The sequence below is a fragment of the Polyodon spathula genome, chromosome 11, assembly GCF_017654505.1.
Source record: "Polyodon spathula isolate WHYD16114869_AA chromosome 11, ASM1765450v1, whole genome shotgun sequence".
Classification (NCBI taxonomy): domain Eukaryota; kingdom Metazoa; phylum Chordata; class Actinopteri; order Acipenseriformes; family Polyodontidae; genus Polyodon; species Polyodon spathula.
Window position 1 is genome coordinate 41,709,378 of NC_054544.1, and position 23,624 is coordinate 41,733,001.

At 37.8% G+C, this 23,624-nt stretch overlaps 1 protein-coding gene across 1 annotated transcript; it reads right to left on the bottom strand.

The window, feature by feature from the left end:
• Positions 1 to 3,662: 3,662 nt before the first annotated feature.
• Positions 3,663 to 22,956, bottom strand: LOC121323247 (UBX domain-containing protein 7-like). Its single transcript, XM_041264191.1, has 11 exons — positions 22,850 to 22,956; positions 18,683 to 18,836; positions 17,511 to 17,578; positions 17,069 to 17,134; positions 15,168 to 15,280; positions 14,595 to 14,741; positions 13,382 to 13,472; positions 12,766 to 12,893; positions 11,744 to 12,242; positions 5,891 to 5,970; positions 3,663 to 4,923 (listed from the first exon to the last, which is right to left on the bottom strand). Exons 1-11 carry the CDS (start codon positions 22,917 to 22,919, stop codon positions 4,762 to 4,764), a joined length of 1,578 nt encoding a protein of 525 aa, XP_041120125.1. The 5' UTR covers positions 22,920 to 22,956; the 3' UTR covers positions 3,663 to 4,761.
• Between the last annotated feature and the right edge of the window lie 668 nt (positions 22,957 to 23,624).

Consider the following 23,624-nt stretch of genomic DNA (forward strand, 5'->3'; position numbering starts at 1 on the left):
CAAATGTCTACACAATTGGAAAAAAAAAAAAAAACTGCAAACAATTTTTGTAAAAATGATTGGTCACTTTTAGAACAGTAACAAGCTATGGATATAGTTTAGGTTTATGTAAAAAATATTATGCAATATTAATTTGTCAAAAGTAAGGAACCATGCAATACAAAAATGAAACAAACTAATAAAAGAACTTAAGAAAACAAATGTATCAAAATGTACTTTATACAACTTTTAGCCTCATTATACCTCACTTTTGGCTTATTTTACACTTAAAATGGAATTTTCCCCTTGCTTTTAAAGAATGGGACGGGCAAATTGGAAAAGCACTTTATTTTCAGATAAAATATTACAGTATTAAGACGAATTGTATAAAAATGGTTGTACAGTTGTGAACACCCTATACACACACACCAACACCTCTTTTGCCTTGTATTTACAGAGCCATTACTATGCAGCCAGCTATACAGGGTGCTTTACATAACAAGCACTGCCCTCTATCTGAGGATACCTAGGAAAGGGTTTTGCAACACTCTCCAACTTATTATTTTAGGGAGGGAGAGTCAAGGGAAAAGGTATTTTCACACTGCAAGTAAGAAAATCATACATGGAAATCAAATACATTAAACCGTAAGAAGTCTGGCTTTGTATCAGAGCTCTTACACAGTATTTACTTACAAGACGGATACATTATAGTTTACACATACATTTGCTACACAATCATCTTAGTCTCATCAATGGCGTTGACAGGTAACTATCTTCTCCTAATGAACACCAAACAGCATGAATGATGAATGACCCACATCATAGGTGCCAACTTAAAAAAAGAACGTAGTAAAACAAAAACACGTGTTCCAGTGGGGAAGCATAGGGACACTGATAGAGGAACTGCAGTGAACCCAAGTCTGGCTCTTTACTTGGAATAAAAGGTAAAAACCACCCTTTCCACTTAATTGTACACAGCCTAGAAATCAAAAGGCAGTACCTGCTATTAATCTGAAGGGGATGCTATCTCAGATGCTGCTGGGGGCCGTAAAATACATTATGTTACTTTCTTTTGTGGAATAAAGTACCACCGGCTGCGCATTATATTTGAGAATAACTGGCTATATAACCTTTTCCTGTTCACGGTGCATATTTTACAAAGGTGGAGCTATTGACCCTTATTTTATTAATCACTGGTTAGGCCCTTCTAAAAGTTTACCAGTATTTTCAGTTTTACCATGCTTTTCTCATGATTGATTATACTATGCATATACCAGTTTACCCTGGATTGCCATGTTGAATAATATACTGTACTAAACCTTGCAATTCTTTACTTTGCTATCATTTCACTATGGTAAACTTTTTCATTTGTGATGAATCTTACCAGTACTACATACGGTGAATGTAGGTCACGGTGGTCTACTTTTTCATCGTAATGCTGCTATAGCCAATTGTGTACTGTTTACATTGGCGGCAAACAAAAAAGCACCTATAGCTGCTAATATGTAGGCTTTGAAATTGCATTAATTTTAATACAGTAATCGTTAGCATTGCTTTGTGTAAATGACCACCCCAGCTGTCTGCTAGGCTTGGGTGTCCTATCCCAGGTTTTAGTTACTGTGTATGAAGAGAAGGGAAACGGAAGAAATCACAGAGCACCCACCACCAGCTGCTTCCCTGATTACTGTCAGTCTGACACTCCTATCACAGATGCCATCTGTTTTTTCTGGACTATCTTTTACAGTGAGATTTTCTTTGAAATTAGTGAGGTATTTATGACATTGAATCATTCACAGCATTTTGTCAAGATATGATGGTCCCTATTCACAAAGCTGTTTTTCTGGATTTTATATTCAAGAAACTAATCTTGGACAGTTCTTGGTTTATTGACAGTCTGGAAAAGATTTATGCAGTAACATAACTATTTAACTAATCAAAACAGGTGTAAACCTTAGACAATATTTCCTGATGTGTTTTAGTTAAGAAAATACTTTCATGTGTAGGAATAAACTAGATCAGATACTGTACCCCAGTGTCTACTTTACCAGTGCCTTAGGGAAATCTGCTCTACATCTGTGGAAGGAAAATTAAACTATTTTTCAAAACTGACATGCTTGCTATTAAGTTATTAAATTAACCTCCGACTTATTACCCATTTAGTAACATTAAGTTTTGTTTTCTCAAAAAATTGTGCAAATTGCACTTTGGAATAAGGAGCTTGGGAGATTTGTCCAAGTTTAGCTTTTGAAACATTTGACTAAGTTGACTTTTGCCAAGTTGGGGTAAATCTTTTTTAAAACCTGCTCTTCCTTTATTTTGTACAGAATAAAAATATATATATATATATATTTCTAGCACTGAACAGTGATATGGCAATAAAAAGAGGAGCCAGAACAAGGCGAGCATTTCAGGAACCCCTCTATACTGTGAGAATGTGTCCCGATCCCTTGACGAATTGTCAGTGTATCGTTTCATGTTGTTAATACTCCAACTGTACTGATAAAGGTACAAAGCGTTACAGCAGAACTGTAACTCCAAGAAAGGTGCCAAGAAGAACAGCATGCTTTTTTAAATGCAATTAAACAAGGTCAAATAAGAACAAACGAAGATATGACGCCTCAATGAAAAAGTACTATTGCTGTTTATTGGGGTGAATATCCCCCACTGGTCCAAGACAATTAGCTTAGAAAAACAGCTAGAAACCGCCCCTGAACAGCTATAGTCGCACATTTCACATAAGTGACACAGCATTATACAAACGGCCACAAGCTTATTTTTTGGGGCAATTAAAATGTTTTACTTCCCATAGCCCAATGCCCATCATACTATTGAACTGTTTATCCCCACTTCAGGTTAAATAGCAGTTGTTACCTTCTAGTCCAGGTAAATGTTGCTTGGTCCCAAATAGAAACAGCACAGATATTAATAGAGATGTGCACAATTGTTACTCTTTCAGTTGTACTGTTGATATGGTAACAGAATGATCACTTTACACCAAAAGGCCTATCTCCTTATTCTACATCTTTCTACCGATTTAAATATTTTCCTTTTAGATGGGTGTGCAAGAACTTACCCCATATTTTTTTTAACTTCCTTATGTTAGTATGTTAATGTATATACTTCGCTTCTGTAAACTATGTCTTCAGTTAAAAAACATAGCAGAGCTATTGCTCCCATGTCCTTACTTGTTGAGAGAGTCAGTGTCTTCTTAGTGCTGATGAAAACCACATATTCTAATTCCGATTAGAAAATGAAACAAAAGTAAAAGTAACTGAGAAAGTAAAGGGCTAATACTGGCTGAAGAAGTTAGAAGTCTCTCAGTGCAACAGACCTAGTATTAGATACTGTTGAATTAAAAAAATATGTTTTGGATCATTAGCAAAGTAAACATGTCACACATCTCTAATGGTCTGGTATCTCTCCCACACCTATAAACTGTAGACAACGGGAACAGAAGCAGGGGTGCATTATGAAAACAAACCAAAAAAAAGTTTCCAAATGAAGGTTGGAGACATTCTGTAGTAAAAGGCCATCAAATGTTACATATACAGAGTGCAAACAGAAAACAACATTTAAAATTAAACATTTAAAATTAATTATATATATATATATATATATATATATATATATATATATATATATATATATATATATATATAACAATATAAGACAATTCACTTTGGTGACAAAGTTGAACTTCTTGAGACCTAAATAAAAAAAAAAAACTATTTATTAACAAAAAAAGAATAAGTGTAGCAAACTCACTAAGACATAAAGAGATAAATGCAAGTGTGGACTTATTTCTGGGGTGTCGTGTGAAACTTTCTAATGCAAGTCATTCTATTCAGCCAATCAAAACAAGGAGTCAACCATGAGAACAGGAAACAAAATGCCACATTTGCTATAGCTATATTTAAACAGAAGTGACAGCAGAGAGATTTAAGGTGGTATTGGTAGATGGTAAACAAAAACGGGAACATCTTCAATCATAATTCAACAAAACCATCTTAAATAAAAAAGAAACATCACCTTTTGTTCACCTCAGCACGTAGGTTTTATGTATGTAGTCCTTCATGGCTTGATAATGTTAGCTTTATCTGCAGTTTTTGAAGTCTGAACTGCCAGCACTTGCCATGAACCTTACCCAACATGATTTACAAGCACAAATCTTATTTACTGTGGCAGACAATGTTATAAAGTAAAATTCAAGATCCAATGAGACAAGAAATGAGAGGCCTATACATATCCCAGACTGCAGAGCACCCAGTGATCTGCTCATAAACCACTGATCCACTGCCTTCATTCTCTGACAACATTTAGGAATCTGCAAAGCACTTTAAAGTGAGCAGATTTGTCCTGTGTGATTTTCAGGATTATAATACATTTTACCATCAGTTTATACTTTCCAGAAGAAAAAAAACAAAAAAAAAACTACACCAAGACAGTCTATCTAATTCGTAATAAAGCACAAATTGCTTAACAAAACCTAACAAATATTCTTCTCCCTGGTCCGTAGACATGCCTAGGACTCCTGGATTTGTATAAGTTGTAGAAATCTGGTTAGTCATTCTTGTGATTGACTCGAGCTTGCTATGCCAAAAGACAGTTGTATATTAAGCCCCCTGAAGCTAGCCACTGCCTTCAGGGTCTTCTTGTTTTGAGGGATAGAAAACTGGAGGTTAAGTGAAAAAAGTGCAGAGTACAGGCTGAGCCGTACAGTCTCCCTTTTCCTGCTAGGTTTAGCTGCTTGAGGTGCCTTGGGGAAGCTACCCCTAGCATTCATTAATTCCTTTCTTGTACAAAGACAGTCTCTTGAGGACAAAGACCAGCATCTTGTAACGTAATATTATAGTCCAAGTGAGAAAGCTTTCGTCGGGGGAAGTTAGTTACAAGTTCAAAGCGTTCGTTGGGGTACCCCTTGGACTGTATGTGCTTCACCAAAGCCTGCAAGAGAAGATAAACTTGATAAAACTGCTTGGTGAAAGTGCATACAAATATTTTGTGTTTTGCTCTGAAATCAGTAAATAGTAGACATGTTACTAATAAAATATGTCTTAACCCTTTGCAGTCCTATGTCGGACCAGGTCCAACATTACAATTTTCTCTTTCAAGTCCAATGTCGGACCCTGTCCCTGTTCAACAGCATCAAAAAGACGTAAAGCACAGGTCTCTAGTCATTTTTTCTCTGGAAAAAGCCAAGAAAACCTTTCAATAGCCGAATGAAACCGAAAAAAAAAGGTATATCTCATAGCCCCATCCACTACAGATATAACACGGACTTAACAAAGGAGGTGGCTGCTTCTGCATCCAGTGCTCAGAGAATAACACTGACATCTGCAGAGTTTTTTGGAGATGTTATAGTAATAAAATAATGACTTGGATAGCATTATTAAGGCGTTTGGTGATAAATAGAGTGATCAGGACAGGATTATCCGTATGCATGTCTATAAAAAGGTACGTGACAAATACAGCGAACAAGGGGTGGGGCTTGGCTATAGATACAGTAATGGGTGTCCTTTTGCAAGTCAATGCCTTTTAAACCTGTTTTACTCTGAAAAAAATATATTTTAAACAGCACATGTAAAAATAAATTGGACCCGACGCACACTTGACAAGCGCTGAATAAATGGACTGCAAAAGGTTAAGCCACTCATTTACTTTTGTTATACTAAAGAAGCAAGGCCAAACAAAGACGAAACAAAAACCACATGCATATTTGAATGTAAATATTAAAGGAGATAACAAAACAATTCTACAGTCATTCCATTAGGTAAAAGTAAATAATGGTGACAGTAGTTGTTCTTCAGGTCAGGAAGTTCTGATATTGTCTGTTTGCAGCCCATCGTGTTTTACGAACATGAAATTGTACTTTGAAAAGAAGACAGTTATGACAAGTGCACATACCACCTACCAGGAGCTTGCCATGTGTTGGCAGAGAGATCTGCTCCCTCTGTCCATCTGGGTATCGTAGCATCAGTCTTGCCTTTGGCCCTGGAATGGAAGATATTGTTTGAATTATTCAGAAATTACTTCTAATGTAGCAATCAAAATATCTTTTCTAAGTGTGGCTATGTTGTCTTAAATAACACGAGAACTAGACGTGTAGCCATATACTAATGTCATAACCTGGGATTACATGGAGATAGGGATGCAGTAGTGACGGGATGTAATTAAAAGATGATGCAGGGGCACTGGAACTAGGGGGTACTGGGGGTGTGGCTTTACATAGCTTCCACCATATACAGGTGTTACTGCTTTGTTCAATGGCTTTCAGCACCCCCACTTTAAAAATTGTTCAGTGTCACTGTGCATGGGGTGATATGTAATCATGTGCAACAGGGAGACCATGTCGCTGGTTCTTGGTGTGCAAGTGTGCTTTTAGGGAAGCAGATGGGACGCACAACAGGTGACGCGTTGCTAAGCAACTAATTGAGCAGGTGGGCTCGCCCCGGTGCTGAGGTGAACGGGAGGTTCGGATTGGCTGGGGGGCGTGCCTTTGTTGTGTTGCAGACTCTTATTAGCCCGGGAGCTGAAGCTAGGGAGCCAGCACTAACCCCAGGAGAATCTACTTCTGCACATGATCATAACCTAACATATGTTTTTTTCATTACGCCATTTTATTAGGACAAAATTAAATTATATAAAACTGTACTCTTATTCCCCACCTTTGCTTTCTATTTCTTTCAAACCCCACCCCCCCCACATCTACAGTGGCTCTCAAAAGTATTTACCCCCCCCTTGGACTTTTCCGCATTTTATTGTGCTACAACATGGAATCAAAATGGATTTAAATTAGGAGTTTTTGCCACTAATCAACACAAAAAAAGTCCATAATGTTAAAGCGAAAAATAAAATCAACAAATTGTTCTACATTAATTACAAATATAAAACAGAAAATAATTGGATTGCATAAGTATTCACCCCCTTTGCTATGACACACCAAAATAAGCTCTGAATCAGTGAGCCAAGAATAACTCCTGCTATAAACTATATATAGTTTATAGCGGGGGTTATTCTTGGCTCACTGCTAAAGCCAAGTCTCAGGCAGTAACTGTGCGTGCTACGCTTATTCTTTAAATGATTTACATAAAATGCACAATGCAAACATTTTTTAAATAGCATGTTTACACAGATAACTGTGAATAAACTAAAATAAGAGGTTAGCGTCTTGCTTTGTTTCAATTTAACAAATTTGTCAACACCACTGTTTTAAAGATCACTCATCTCCAGTACAATAAAAAAAAATAAAAAAATAGAGGTAGAAAATTAAATTCTATATACTGAAATTTATTATTTTTCTCAATAACATTTGGTGAAATTCAGTGCTTACCCGGCATATTAACACCCACCTCTGCTCACAAATGATTGGACAGCGGTCAGATCTTTCTCATTCCCATTGGCTAATGACTCGCCTTCAATTTTCATGCAGAATACCATGAACAGCCTCTGCTTGCTCTGTTTGCTTATGATTGGACAGCTGCGTAAAACTTCGCAGATATTTGACTCTCCTATTGGTTAAACTTACTGTCAGTACCTGTAACTGAAACAGACACAGTTTATGTCCCACCCAGCTAACTTATGATTGGGCTACCGCAGAGACAATGCAGATATTCAATTGGCTGATCGTAACACAGAAGCCCTTTGTGAAAAAGAAAAGAAAAAAAAAGGTTGAGTACGTACAAGAACAGCATAAGCGAGCAGAACTGTCAGCCTGAATGCTGTGGCACTTTTGTTGGAAAACGTGTTTAAAGCTTTCTTTATTTTCCCACGCTACGACCCACCAGAAATGTTTTCATGACCCATAATTTAAGAACAGCTGCCGCGGGCACGATGGCCTGGCTTCACGGGCATGAATTTGAGGACCACTGTTCCAGCAGGACGATGACCCCAAACATACAGCCAAAGACACAAAACAAAAAGGTCAATGTCCTGGAGTGGCCCAGTCAAAGCCTGTACCTCAATCCAATTGAGGATATGTGGAAAGAGTTGAAAATTACTGTTCACCAAAGGTCCCCATCCATCTTTACGGAGCTTGAGGAATTCTTCAAAGAAGAAAGCAAAAATTGCAGTGTCCAGATGTGCAAAGCTGGTAGAGACTTATCCAAATAGACTCAAGGCTGTAATCGCTGCCAAAGGTGCCTCTACCAAACATTGACTCAAGGGGATGAATACTTATGCAATCAATTATTTTATGTTTTGTATCTGTAATTAATTTAGAACAATTTGTAGATTTTATTTTTCACTTTGACACTTTTTTGGTGTTGATCAGTGGCAAAAACTCCTAAATAAATCCATTTTGATTCCATGTTGTAACATGTGGAAAAGTCCAAGGGGGGGTGAATACTTTTGAGAGCCACTGTATGTTCAAACATTTTCTAGAATCAACCTGGGAACTCAGTCAAAAGCGTGAACAGAACAAACCCAGTGAAATACCAGTATAGCTTCTACAGGATTAAAGCTTTCTCGTTTAAATTACTAACAAGGTTTTCCAACGTTTGGAAGTTTTTTTTCTAAAGAACAAAATGGTAAGGTAAAATGCGACATCTGTGAAACTTTGCTGAACTTCTCTGGCAACACCAGAAACCTGCGAGACCATTTAGTGAAGCTCCATCCAACAAAATATGACAATGTGAGTACTAAAAAACAAAAGGAACCACTACAGTGGCATCATATTATGGAAAGAAAATTGGGGACTTTTTAATTGCGTGGCAAGTGTAAGCTGTGCAGAGCATAATATAACCATATGCATTCAGAACTGTTTGGAGGATGTTTGAGCCATACACACATTAGTGGCAACAGCAAGAAGACTGGTTGCACATTTTTAAAACAGTGATATGACAACAAGTGCTTTAAATAGAAAACAAACAGAAATAATGAACACAGAAAAGGCGCCACTAAAGTTAACATAGGATGTGCAAACAAGATGGAACACAGTACAGTGCCGAGAAAACGTTTGTGAACCCCTTAGGATTTTCACATATTTCAAACCTAAAATGTTACTAGATCTTAACCTAAGTCTTAATAGATAGATAAAGGACTTGGATTACAAATGACGCATAAAAATGATACTTTTTCAATTTTTACTTATCCACAAATGAGTCAACATTCAATATCCATGTGTGAAAAAGTATGTGAACCTTTAGATTCAGTAACTGGTGGCACCTCCTTAAGCAGCAATGACTTCAACTAAGTGTTTCCTGTAACTGTTGGTCAGACTCTCACATCAGTTTTGAGGAATTCTGGCCCATTCTTCCTTAAGAAACTGCTTCAACTTGGTGACATTTGAGGGCTTCCTTGCATGGACAGCTTGCTTCAGGTCCTACCACAACATTTCGATGGGGATTAGGTCCGGACTTTGACTAGGCCATTGTAAAACGCAGAATTTCTTCTTCTGCAGCCATTCTTTTGTAGATCTGCTTGTATGTGTAGGATCATTGTCTTGCTGCATGACCCACTCAGCTTCAGCTCATGGACGGATGGCCTGACATTCTCCTCTAGAATCTTCCGATACAATATAGGTTCAATGATGGCAAGCCGTCTAGGTAATAAGGCAGCAAAGCAGCCCCAAACCATCACACTCCTACCACTAAGTTCTTCTATTCAAATGCAGTGTTCGGTTTTCGTCAAACATAATATTTCTCATTGATGCCAAAAAGTTCTATCTTTGACTCGTCTGTCCAGAGAACACTGTTCCATAAGTCTTGTGGATCATCTATGTGCTCTTTGGCGAACTTCAGACGGGCGGCAATGTTCTCTTTAGAGAGCAGTGGTTTCCTCCTCGCTATCCTTCCATGAACACCATTCTTGTTCAGTCTTTTTCTGACAGTTCAGTCACGAACACTCACATTAGCCAAGGCAAGAGTGGCCTGCAGATCCTTGGATGTTACTGTGGGGTTCTTTGTGACTTCCTTGATGATTTTCCGGTTTGTTCTTGGAGAGATTTTGGTAGGACGACCGCTCCTGAGTAGAGTGACTGTGGTCTTGAACTTTCTCCATTTGTAGACTACCTGTATAGACAGTGGATTTGTGGAGCCCCAAATCCTTAGAAATGTTTTTGTAATCTTTTCTCGACTGATGAGCATCAATAACTGTTTTTCTAAGGTCCTCAGAGATTTATTTTGATCGTGGCATGACGTGTTTCCACACACCTGTATGGTGAAGACCAAACTCACAAAGTTTCTGATCTTTATATAGGATGGAGCCTCCCAAACTCACCCCTGAAGATCTACCTAATTATTTAAACACCTGATTCTAATTCTCCCCTTAACTGAGCTGATAAAACCAGGGGTTCGCTTACTTTTTCACATACCCTGAATCTTAATTACTCGTTTGTTTAATTCATACATCATTTTGTTTCAAAAGACATGGAATTAGTTACTATAAACCTTACTGGATATTTAAGAAAATACTTGTTTTGATTCAAGAAGGCTACCATGGTAAAACTATGGAATTTCCATGATTATCACTGGAGTTCACAAAACTTTCTCGGCACTGTACATTATATGTTTTGAACATCTGCTTGAGTTGAAGTGGCCAGTAATTGCAGTTTTGTCAAACCCTGACTTGACAAAAAAAGTCTGATGCAGCTACTTTAAATTAACTACTGAGCAGTGGAAGCTAATGGACGAGCCACCTCTACTTCAGCCATTAGAATTAGCTACGGTACTGTTAAGCGCAGAGAAAAACACTACAGCTAGTTCCATGTACACAGTTGCAACAGGGATAAAATACAGACTGAGCGAAGTTACCGTTGAAGCTTGTGAAGGGGACACAACACCTGCTTTGCTAAATTCAAAAGCACAAAGTTTGCGAGAATAACTACAGAGTAATTTATCACAGCGATTTCGTTTACATCAACTGAATGACCCAGGCGACGATGTTATACCACTGCTTTTTGCATCTTTCCTTGATCCCCCATTTCGCAATTTGGATCAGAACAAGCCAAAGTCACTATAGTTAGGCTGATGGCCAGCAGTCCCGCTAATGACACAAACTGTGCCACTACAACTACAAGTGACTTGCCAGTTAAAAAGAAAACAAAGACAGAACAAGCATTTGCATTGCTGTTTTGTGGATGGCAGCAACCAGAGATGATCTCCAAGGAAAGCCTCATCAGACAAGAAGTGATGACATACACCTCTGAACGAAGATCCACTGCTGTGGAGGAAAATGAACATGCCAAGTATCCCAGCAACACTGGTCCCAAGTGAGCTGGTGTTCAGCAAGGCCGGGATAATAATTAAACTCTGTTCTTCTTTGAAACTGGAGAATGTGGATGCCATAATTTCTCAACAAAAACAAAAAGTAAATCGTTCTGGATCATGGAATTTATAAAATGAGTTGGACTTGTGAATAGTTAAATTAGTTAAAGATGAATTGGTTAGTGTTCCCACTTTGTTAGATTTTTTTGCAAAGGATTTTTTTCTAACCAGTTGCTGTCAGTCAAGAAATCTTATGTAAGAAACATTTTAATCATTTTAACCATTTGTGAGAATGAGAAACTCGCTGGGTATTGTTTGATTTATATTAGAAAACAGGAAATGTCTAAGGTTTAATTTACTCTAAAATTAGAAAGATAAAATGCAGAAAAGTTTCGATTTCGTGCTTACATCAGATATCTGAAAACGTGTGACTTGTTTATTCTCTGCATCGATGGTAGAACAGCCACCATTATCCCAGCCCTAAAAAGTATATATATACAATATTCTGAAAATGTAACTAGGTCGTTCCATGACAGACCAACACAACTTTTGTATTTACTTACTTTTGTCATCCAGCAGCTCTGGACAGCATTGCTCCTCCTCCTGTGTCTCTGATAGCCCAGAGTTCCCTGCTGGCTCTGCGTGGTGGTTGTTACCTGCACAAGTGTCTCTAGGTGCCTCAGTCCTTGCAGGGAACTCCAAATGGTTCTTTTTACTTTCCTCTTTCCTGTGGCTGGATTCCTTGTGGGTGGATTTCTTTGAGTTGGAGGGGCTGTCCTGCCACTGGTGTGAAGGCTGAGGCTGGGGTTGGGATTGGGATAGGTGTTGAGGCTGAGGCTGAGGCTGGGGTTGATGTTGGGGTTGAGGCTGTTCTGCCACCACCTCATCGTCTGATCCGTCTACGGAGATTAACCCCTCGCTGTCCGAAAATGGCTCTGCCTCCGACTCCTCCTCCGAGTGATAGTCAATCTTCGGCTCGTTGGACTCATAATGCGTCTCCTGCAGAGAAGCGCGGATTGCAGCTTCCAGCTGACTGTCCTCACTGGCGTCTATGAGACTCTCCTGGAGGAAAAAAACAAGCAATGTTCAACTGCCTGACTGTGCAAATGTAAGAGAACATCATCCGCAATGTGTACTTGCAAACAGTACTCTGCATTTCAGTAGGGTTCCATTTCATATCCACATGGAGGACTCAGCTGGAATTTGTTCATAGATGCTCAGAATACTGTGATCATTGAAGACAGAGCTTTCAACCGTGGATACTTCCAAGGGTCATAGAGGGTATGCAGGAGGTCTCAAAATAATGATCATAAATTGATTTTCACTGTATTATAGGTTATTGCTAAAGCACCATGGATAAATATTTCATTTTTATTTAGCAGCTCAAAAGGTTACAGTCTATGGTTTCAAATTATCATCCACCTGTACACAAGATGTTCTCTCAATGTATGTAAAACTTATGTATGTAATACAGGCAGGATACCCTCCAATACCCCCCTTGCCAGCGATATGCCCATAAGCTTGTTCTGTACTCCAGCTGCTGTGTCGTTCTCAGTTATGCAGCGCGTCTCTCATGAGTACTCACTGAGCACATTCTCTTCTTGGGCGGGCTGCTGGAGAGTCCATCGAGCTGGCCATGCTCAGTCAGAAATCCTGTCAGCTGCTCCAAGAAGGAATTCACATCCAGCTGGTGCAGCTCCACCAGCTTCTGGCCTGTGGGTGACAAAACAGCAGGCATTAAACAAAAGGTCTGATCCGGAGGTTTAAAGACAGTTATGAAGAACAGTTATGAAGAACTGTTCTACAGGATGTCTTTAGGACACAAATATACACCATCTAGTTTATTTTTTCATTACTGGACGTCTTATGATTGTGTATTTTAAGTCTTGACACTGCAAACCTTTAATGTTCTAGAAAAAAAAGACCAGTATATTCACACTGTCACATTGCCAACCTGTAACTAGAGATGTAACTAAGAATGCACTCTGTCTTGTTTGTGCATGACTCTTGTTTTAAAAAAGTACTAAAGGTGGCAAGGTGCCACTCAAAAGTCAGGGTTTGAACCAAGTAGACCAAACCCAGCTGTAAACAGCAGTCTTTGCCATAAACGCATTATCCTGAAATCCTAGTTTTTGGAGTTGATTTAGTCTGGCCTATTAGACCTATTAGACCAGACATATGCAAACATTTGGCTCTCTCACCTGTCCTTGGGTCGAGAATGGAAATATAAGGAAATTCATTCAGTTTGTAGAACTGTATGTATCTCTGTCCCTCTTCACTGTCATGGTATACCTACAAGAATACATAGATCATAGAAATTACTCAACAAAAATACCAGGATGGAAAATATGCAATGATTGTAATAACTAAAAATATAGACTTTACAGCTAAGAATTTCACTGCTACTTAAATGCAAATCTGATCATTTCCTGTGTTAAAATGGACAACGGTTTCTAATTGTAAGCCTATTTGCATAAACTACTACCTTGTTCACATCAATATGAACATTAATATACAAATCAATATACAAATATTGTTAAATTCATGATTAGGCCATGTTAAGTGTACTGCACAAGTACATTATTTTTATTGTATTAGGGTGATTCACTAATTTCAATAAATAACGTGGAAGCACTGTACTGGAATTACATTTTGTTTAACTTATTCATATGCAAAGCCTCACTAAAATGATAATGTACAAATATGTCCTTGTAGTAAATCTCAATAGCTTTTTTTTTGGTTTGTTTTGTCAACCTGCTTTCCATTTAAGTTTTGTCAACCTGCTTTCCACCTTTCTTCTGTACACTCAGCAACAAAATCCAAAAACCCTTGCAAGACCTGACTTCATGCGGTTTTAATTACCCAAACACACATTATATGTGCCTATGACACTAAATGCCTGTAGCGTTACAGAGTGGGCCAGGGTATGGGTGGCTATGACCCTTGATACTGCTGCCTCATGGTTTTCAATATTTGGTACATTATGGAAATTGTACATAACCACAGCTGAATTGATTCCTTCAGATTAAAATTGTATTGTATGATATTATATGAGACTATATGATATGAAAGATAAACTTACTTAACATATTTATGCTAGAATACTGATAACAATAAATATTTGGATAACACTGCCTTGCTTCGTAAGTTTAAAGACACAACAGATCGATAAGCTGGTGAACAAAATACTAAACCTACTGTTCCTTTTTCCCTGTACTTCTCAATGTTATAATATTGCTTGGTTGTAAACAGATAAAACAATATTAAAAAGTAAAATTGTATATTTTGCATGGTGGTACAGGAGGAGACTGAGCTACTCCACATTCGTGTTATGTATTGCATGAACTTAAAATGAACCCCCCCCCCTCCAGCTGAGCGAGTTGGGCCTTGAGTGACCGCTGGGCTTCCCTGTACCTGCCAGAAGATAAAGTGCTCCCGAACGATGGCTTTGACAGCCTCGTTACTCCACACATCCCGATTCAAGCACTGGCATGCAAAATCCTGCACGTTCTGGATGTTTATCATCAGCCACTTGTTCTCCATCTGACCACACTCTTTTGCCTGGAAAAACAGGGGAGAGAGTAAAACCAAACTTGAAACACGGGTTCTTCAATGAAAGTATATTTGAATACAGAAAATTAAACTAAGAAGCAAACACACAGTAGATGAAAAACTATTTTAAAACTTGGCATCCCACTGTGAGTATCGAGATTTTTTACAATATTTTGTTATGGAGTGTTTAAATTGGCTTTTAAAACTCAAACTGATTCCACCATGACATTATTTTGTATATGAAATGTACTTCATGCTTTGGATTATGCCCATCAACTGCTACAAAAGTAAGACTATCATTCTTTACCTGAGAGCTGATAATTTTCAAAATTAAGCTACTAAAAAAAAAATTAAAAAAAAGACAAACCACATATATTTAATTTAAAGAAAATAAAAACAATCGATTTTGTGCAGCGCATGCTTCTGGGGTCTTACAGTTTCAAAGCTGCCCTTATGCATGAGGTCTATGGGTGGCCTGAAGAGGTCTGCCAGAGTGCTAAGCTTCTTATCAACCGCACTGCCATTCCGAAGTTCCTGCTCCTGACGAACTGTTGACACAATAATAAACCACGTTATGTTAGAAGACAGTATACATACTTACAGTTTGCATGCACTTAACTAACAAAATTCTTATGGCTGGTTTCACAGACCTATTCCTGGACTATCACAGACCACTATTAGCAGTACGCTTCAATTACCCTAATCTTGCTCTACATGATGTTACTAAGGTGTGGGAAAACAGCCGCATAAGGGGTAATGCCAAAACACTCTTACCTCTCATAAGCTTTAATAGCATGTCCCTTACATATGGTTTCCCAGACTTTATTTTCACTTTAATCACATTTTCATTCTAGCTTCTTTAGACTGTAATTGCATTGTATTCAGTGATACTATAAGGGAGTTACTAACTCACCGTTGGTGGGGGAAACACAATTGAGATTAATATAAAGTTTTGGGGGGTCTTATTTAGATCCAGTACAGTTTACAACAATAAAAATGAAAGTGTGTGACAGGCCATAGGGCCCAGTTTAAGTCTTACACTCTCACTCTGTGCTGCCCATAGGAAACTGTCAGTTGGGGTCCTATAAGCCATTACATAAAGTTAATGGGGTATGACAATTGAAAAGAAACTGAAAAACAAAAACAGCAAAACAATAACAAATTTGGTAAGAAAAGCCTTGGTTATTACCCTTTTAAATCCAGTGTTAATTGGTGTAACAAGAAAAGCTATTTTACTTAATCCTGGCAAGCTGATACACTTTTTTTTTTTTTTTTTTACATTTTTTGAAGCAATTCGATTTATACATAAAAGGTGAGAAGTCATGCTAACAATTTCTGCTTGTTAATCTGAAAAAGATGAAAGAAGCAATGACATGTAAAACAGGTTTAATTAAAGCGATTTAAAAGGAACAATTTACAGGAAGATTAGACGGTTCTTTTTTTTAAATTTAATCTCTAAATTAGGGTTGTCAATTAAATAGCAATTATTTATTTATTTTTTTTAGCACACTCCTGTCGTGTCCCTCTTAGCATACTGCAATTCATTTCCTGCCAGGCTTGAATTAGTGTAGTCATCGTTTGAATATGGAACAGCATTATGCAGCAAAGTACTCAAACTGAAGGACTTATGAATGGGACATTTATTTTTTTAAAACCTTCTGATCGTACATTGGATAGAAAGAGGGTTTCTACTGTCAAAGTGAGTTCCAGTATCACAGAAGTGCATCTAATCTGCTGTATGACCTGCGTGCTAAACATGCTTTCACTTTTTAAAATACACTTTCTAATAATTTTTCTGCTACAGACCACAATGATTCAACAAGTGAAACCTGTCAGCTTTGACAGTGCTCTTAGAAATTAAGGATCGCTGCAAACCCATGAAGCTAAGTATAATATAACCAGTGCTGTCCAATAGCTACCGACTGCAGTCTATTAAAAATAATAAAAAATTAGTATTATTTAAATGGCAATGAGACACATCAGTTTGAGTAAATGCAGCAAGGTGAGTAATAAACTGACTCCATTGTGATTTAGCATTTGGTTCAAACAATTTAACAATGCTGGATTGTAAATAAATATAAAACTATAAATAATAATAATAATAATAATAATAATAATAATAATAATATCATTAATAAAACAAATTTAAATGAGATGGATGTAGTAATTGAATCAATGAAATAAGCAATTAAAACCAAGTGTCTCAAGATTAATCACGATCATTGTTTTTAATCATTTGACAGACCTAATTTAAATACAAAGACGTCACACAAACAGAGACAGCAGGTTACACGTAGATAGATTTAGTAATTATTTGATAAACTGTAAATGCATACTTGTTTCCGTCTGGAAATCCCGAAAGCCATCAAATATTGATCTCGCAGGCCTCCGCCGTTTGGGAGCTATAATTTAAAAATAAATTTAAATGACAATAGTAAATGCAATGTGAAAATAATTTGCTGTGGGTGAGCCTTTGGGCGAGATATTAAAAATCAAGCACCCCCTGAATCAAATTAATTACAAGTGTTATAGACTGGCAGTGTCATCGCCAATACCCAGGAACTGGTGATGATGCTGGCAAGTCAATACTATAGAGTTTAGCTTATTTAATGGTGGTTAAAACTAAAAACTAGACTGTTTACTGGTGCTGGATATTCAAATTCTTTGAGGGGAAGAACACTAACTCCAATCTCCCTTACAACAAGATGACGCACTCAAAGGTTTCTCAATGTACTGTACAAGATGTAAGAAGCTGCAAGTGAGGAAATGAGGGCTTACCACCAAACAGTGGTTCTGGTTCCACCAAAATATCCTGCTTCTGTGGAATAGGAGCTCGCACCTCATCGCTGAAAATAAAGAAATGTATTCATTAAACTGCTGGGTTTTTTTTAACCTACATGGATTCAGGTCATTATTAGCTGTAACTTGATTTCAAGGCCACCTGAAATAATTCCCTTACCATCAGTGTTGTCAGGTCTGCGGTTTTCCAGCGGAATTGGGCTAATTTAAAAACAAAGCCACGGGAAATGTTAAGGAGTCGCGGGTTGATAATGTAATTAGATTGGTAGTATAACTTAAAGATTGAAACTGTTTTCATGTTTGCAATATTGTTTGGGATACAGTACCAGCGTTAGTATTTCAATAAAGGGATCACACTGTAATTCGGTTGGTGGCCTGGTAAGAATACTGATTTGTCCCTTCAGAGCTTCCATACGAATTTATTGACAGTGAGCTGTACTGGGTCTTGTCGTTTTTATCAAATGTATACTTGATATCTTTTCTCACAAAGGCTTTTTTCAATGCATAGGCCTATGTGTTAATAATAAGCTTGCTTTCAGTTAAAACAAATAATTGGGCTATTTTTGGGCTATTTCTGAAGTGACTTTGGGCTATAAATCCAGCAGAAATCTGGCAACCCTGCTTACCATGGTCATGCAAGAGTTGAGAAGAAATGTACAGTGAAAAACACACAGACCTTGAAATAACACAGCAAAAGATTACGGTCTGCCTTTTACGCTTTAAGTCAAAATCTCAGCCGCCTTAAGTCACATGATGGAACAACAAACATTTTGTGTTATTATTTACACTGGCCTGTGGTGATACTTCAATAGAGGTCAGACTGCTGCTCCTAGTGGCCATTGTCAGATCCTGCAACTGAACCTGAGAAGTGTAAATGACTAGAACCAAATAACTAACATACACAAAAGTATTTATTCCAATGAGGGGGTAATAAGATTTTTTTAAAAGCTTGGTTACTACTCAGACAACAAGTTATTATCATGTCATGTTCACGTCAGGAAAAAAAAAACCCTAAAATAACCCACAAATCCAAACAACTCTGGCATATGCATTAAAATGTTCTATTTTGTTTGTTATAGCCTAGCATTTCTAAAACATATCACTTTTTCTGTATTAAATCTGTAATCATTAGTGGAAGCTCGTGAACATACTCTGCATGTGGGGGTGCTCTACTGGTTGAAGTCCCAGCAGAGCTGGTACTGGGCTCCTCTGCGATGCCACCTCCATCCAGGAACATGGTGACTGCCATCTCTAGGTTGTTGTTACATGCTTCCAACATGTGTTGGCCCACACTCTCAGTGGCCCCTAAAACAAAAACAAAAAACACACTTTGTTAAAAGAATTATCTTTAAGTGGAACACAGCAGTAACGTTTCTATGCAACCAACTACTAGCGTCACAGTGGGAACCTTCATTTAAACCAAGCAGCATTTTCAACAACCAATTGTTTTTCCCGTAACCCAGGTACAGCTTGTAATAGAAGTAATTATGTAATATGAATATTGTTTTGCGTCTGTGAAGCATTCAAACTAATGGTATTTTGGTGCACCTTTGCCAGTGAAATCTCATGTAAAAAGTCAGGTATTTGGAATGATCTTTCTAAGACTGACTTTATGTTTTAATATTAACCATCACAATAACTTCTTCGATAGAAACATATTCAAATGTATCTATTACTGTTTTAAATCTCCTATTTCACTATCCAAAGAGTTGGCTAATTTCCTGTGATTTCCACTACAAATTCAGACTATATAAAATGAGCAACATACTAGTATGACCCATTATATAGAAATTATTAAGACTATAACAGTAGCACAAAGCACTCAAATCTGTTGCATATCCCTTCCTTAAATGTTTGAGAGACGGGAAACAAACATAAGGATAACAGAAGAATTACATGTGAAAGCCACTGTCCCTTTTACAGCACAATTATTTCTAGATTTAAAAAAAAGGGTCCCCTCTTATAAATGAAAACACATGGCATGAAATCACCCAATGTTTTCTTCCTGGTAAAATGAAAGGTGACTGTGCTTGTCCCGAGGCATTAAAGTCCAACACTGTTTTGCTTTGCCCATCTAGTTTTCCTTGTCTCAATAATAGCTCTCAACTGCACACCAGGTTTACTAGTTACAGTTTACTACTTTATGTTTGCCATTCACTAACATGAGAAACAGGTTAATTCAGTATGGTATTAATTTGTTGGTGCTTCAACGGTTTGTTTGATGTCTTTTAGCAAAAGACAACCAGCAGTAAAAAGTCAGCATGTAGTTGTTCAAGTGATGCAAAATTAAACTCGGGCAACGCCTGTCTTAAACACTGCCTGTAAAGAGTAGCAGTCTTTAAAAGCCTGAGAACAGATTCAGTCAATTGCGTTCACTTAAACCTTAAAAAACACAAGAGATGTGAACAGGTTTACATAAAATTACTGCACTTTGAAGCAGCGGGTGGGTCGTCTCTATTCCATTTTAAAGAGGAAGGATAGCCATGATGCACTGTTGGTATTAAACCTACAGCTATGGTCAAAAGTTTTACATTACCTAGAATTTTAGCATTGTAACAATTAAAAAAAAAGAAGGTTTTAAATACAGTACAGGAACATAATTTAGATCTTTTATTTATCAGGTAATCAAAGAAACTGCAAAATGATATCGCAAAAGCCATAATAGTAGTACAGTATTTCATGTTAGATTTCGAACCGATTTCATGAAGATGCTGTACCAAATCAGATACTTCAACTCAGTTTATGAGAGGGAGGGTACAACATGCTGCAGGAATGCCCATTACTTTAGATATAATACAGCAACATGTCTTTGTGTATACACTGCATGTCTACAGAATTTAATTGTATGATGTATGACTGTACTCTTACTACTATGTACCAACACCTACATTTAGCCTGGCTATTTTTTATTAAATGTGTAGGCAACATTCCTGGCTAACATTACAACTGTGCTGCATATTGTATTTTTGTAAAAAACGAATATGTGCTGCGCAAGTTTTGACTGCCTTGTCTGAAAAGCTATAAAGAAGCCCAAATCATTAAAGTTTTGTGAAAGGGGTTTGCCTGCATTATTAATTTCGCCCATTTCATTTTCTGCATACAGGAATTCAACTGACTGGGAAGATATAAATGAACACAAAAAGTATAAGGACACAATAAAGTTTACAAACGAGAGGAGGTCATTTCGCCCATATTGCTTGTTTGATTGTTACTAGCTAATTGTTCCCAGAATCTCATCAAACAGCTTCTTGGGGTCTCCCGAGTGCCGCATCCAGTAAAGGCTCTCCACGCAGAGTGCACGATGTGCCCTATAGCATGGAGACTGCAAATTCAAATCCAGGCTATGTCACAGCCAACCATGACTGGGAGTTCCTAGGGGGTGGTGCACAATTGGCCGAGTACTGCCCAGGTAGGGAGGGCTTAGGTCAGCAGGGTAATCCACAGTTCACCACGCATCAGCGACTTCTGTGGCTGATAGGGCGCCTGTGGTTCTGCAGTGGAGCCACTGGATCTATGTTGGCCTCAGGTACTACAGGTCTGGTGGCATCGCTGTGGACCCACAGTGCGAAAAATGACGGCTTGGCAGGTGCATGTTTCGGAAGACGTATGCTCCAGCCACCGTTTCCTGAGTTGACAGGGGGGTTGCGAGTGGTGATCCTAGGATACATATAATAATTGGCCACACTAAATTGGGGAGAAAACCGGAGTTAAAAACAAAAAAAAAAGAAATAGCTTTTGAATGATCCCAGGGTGTCAGCTTCAACAACATTACTGGGGAGTTGGTTCCAGATTCGCACGATTCTTTGTGTAAAAAAGTACCTCCTATTTTCTGTTCTGAATGCCCCTTTATCTAAATCTCCACTTGTGACCCCTGGTCTTTGTTTTTTTTTTTTTTTCACGTCGAAAAAGTCCCTTGGGTCGACATTGTCAATACATTTTAGAATTTTGAATACTTGAATCAGACTAGTCGCATAGTCATTGTTCACGACTGAATTATTTATTTAAGACAATTATTTTAGCCAGTATGCATAAGACATGTCTTTTAAACACAGAAAAATTCTGGTTGCTCTTCTTTGCACTCTTTCTAGAGCAGCAATATCCTTTTTGTAGCCAGGTGACAGGAACTGAACACAGTATTCAAGATGAGGTCTTACTAATGCATTGCAAAGTTTTAACATTACTTCATGCATCTTGTTGGCCTTTTTTATAGCTTCCCCACATTGTCTAGATGAAGACATTTCTGAGTCAACAGAAACTCCTAGTTCTTTTTCATAGATTCCTTCTTCAATTTCAGTATCTCCCATATGGTATTTATAATGCATATTTTTATTGCCTGCATGCATTATCTTACACTTTTCTTTATTAAATCTAGTTTGCCATGTGTCTGTCCAGTTCTGAATGATGTCTACATCATTTTGGATGAGCTTTGCTGCTGCATCAGTGTTTGCCACTCCTCCTATAATAAGCACATCCACAAATTACATCCAAGTGATTATGTTATGAAATGGTTGTGATTGCTGTGTTTTTACAATACGGTTTGAAACTAATCCTAAATCCGTTTTTAAAAGGGCTTTCTACACGGAATAAGAAAACAATACGTTTAAAGAGATGAGTCTAGTACCGTGTTGTGAACTAGCCCGAGCCAAAACCGCCAAAAACGCGGTGCTATTGCTGCTACTGATCGGGATGAACTCTTATCAGCCTCCCCTAGACACGGTAACTTAACTCTTCGCTTGTGCATCACAAGTAGCAGAGCCTAATTTAATTCTCAAACTTCAGCGTCTCACAACAGCCTAATTAACAAGTCACTCCCGCAACAGTTTTGCACTTTGATTCCTGTGCAGCATTTAAAGTCTCTCAGATTTTTTTTTTTTTTTTTTTTACCTTTTAAAATAACATGACAACATTTTAACAATGTTAGGTTGACTTGCACGTTCAACCACCATAAGGAGGAGCCTACAGCTACAAAAAGAAAAATTGCACATCTCAACCTTTTCAAAACGGGCAAGAATTTCTACGTCTAAGTCGGTGTTTGGACTTTTACTTGTGAATTTCCTTTAATTATTTGCCAACGACTAACGTAAACTTTAACAATAATAACATAATACAATTACGTGCATTATGTATGTGCTTTATTTTCTCGTCTGTTTTCAGCGAACTGGTCTCCTGCTCTATGACAGGGGGCAATGTTGTGCCCAGTGCAATTCACACACTTGTTACAGCCTGTTTTTTTTTTTGTTTGTTTGTTTGTTTTTTGTTTGTTTTTTTCGTGGCCGTTTAAAAAAAAGCTCATACCCATTTTAAAATATAATATTTACCCGTTATGGCTGTAAACTGCTGTATTAACCCATTCAGTCCCGAAGCTGATGCATCCCCCAGCGCCTCCATCTTGCCGCCACAGACAACAACAGTCCAAACCGCATGCGCATTGAGCTGCTATACCCGCGAACTCTAACCCCACCCTTAGGTAAGGTACACGTGATACACAAGCAGTCCCAAGCATTCCTGATAACGAAGCTTGTATGCAAGTAAGGGAACCACGTTAGAGAAAAAAGTTAGAAAAATAAATTAAGCAGCAATACAAAATGTTAAAAAATTAGTAAAAAAATGTCTTTCTGTGTGTTGTTAGACGATACCTGACATTTTTTTTTTTTTTTATGGGGGGGGGGCACTAAACTATATAGAAATTATTTTTACCTCTTACTATCCCTGCTCGTGATGCATGTAATAAGTTGCATAAGTCTGTCACACTTCAGAGTTCATGTCTAGACTAGAGAACCGCCTACAGTTTTAATGAAAGGCCATTCATTAGCACAAGCTAGAAATAGCGCCTGCACCTGTCTGTATGTCTGTACCTGTCTTCAGCATAAATTACTAAGTATCAGAATCTGTACAACTGTTATATGACTTTTCAGTGTTATACATTTATGGAAACTAATCACATCCCATGCTGTTAATCATAGTAGTTGCAGAGTGTGGTTTGGACACATCTATAATTAGCTATGTACTGAGGGGTTGGCTAATTGGCCAGTGCTCAAACTCAGTTTTCCTGTAACACCCCTCTCCCCAATATTAACCTTAGCATATAGGTCA

Coding starts and splice junctions, on each gene's coding strand:
- LOC121323247 (XM_041264191.1), bottom strand. CDS start 22,919: ATGGAGGCGCTGGGGGATGCATCAGCTTCGGGACTGAATGGGTTAATA. Junction 15,281..17,068: donor GGATTTCCAGACGGAAACAA/GTATGCATTTAC, acceptor TTGTGTCAACAG/TTCGTCAGGAGCAGGAACTT. Junction 12,894..13,381: donor CATTCTCGACCCAAGGACAG/GTGAGAGAGCCA, acceptor TGTCACCCACAG/GCCAGAAGCTGGTGGAGCTG.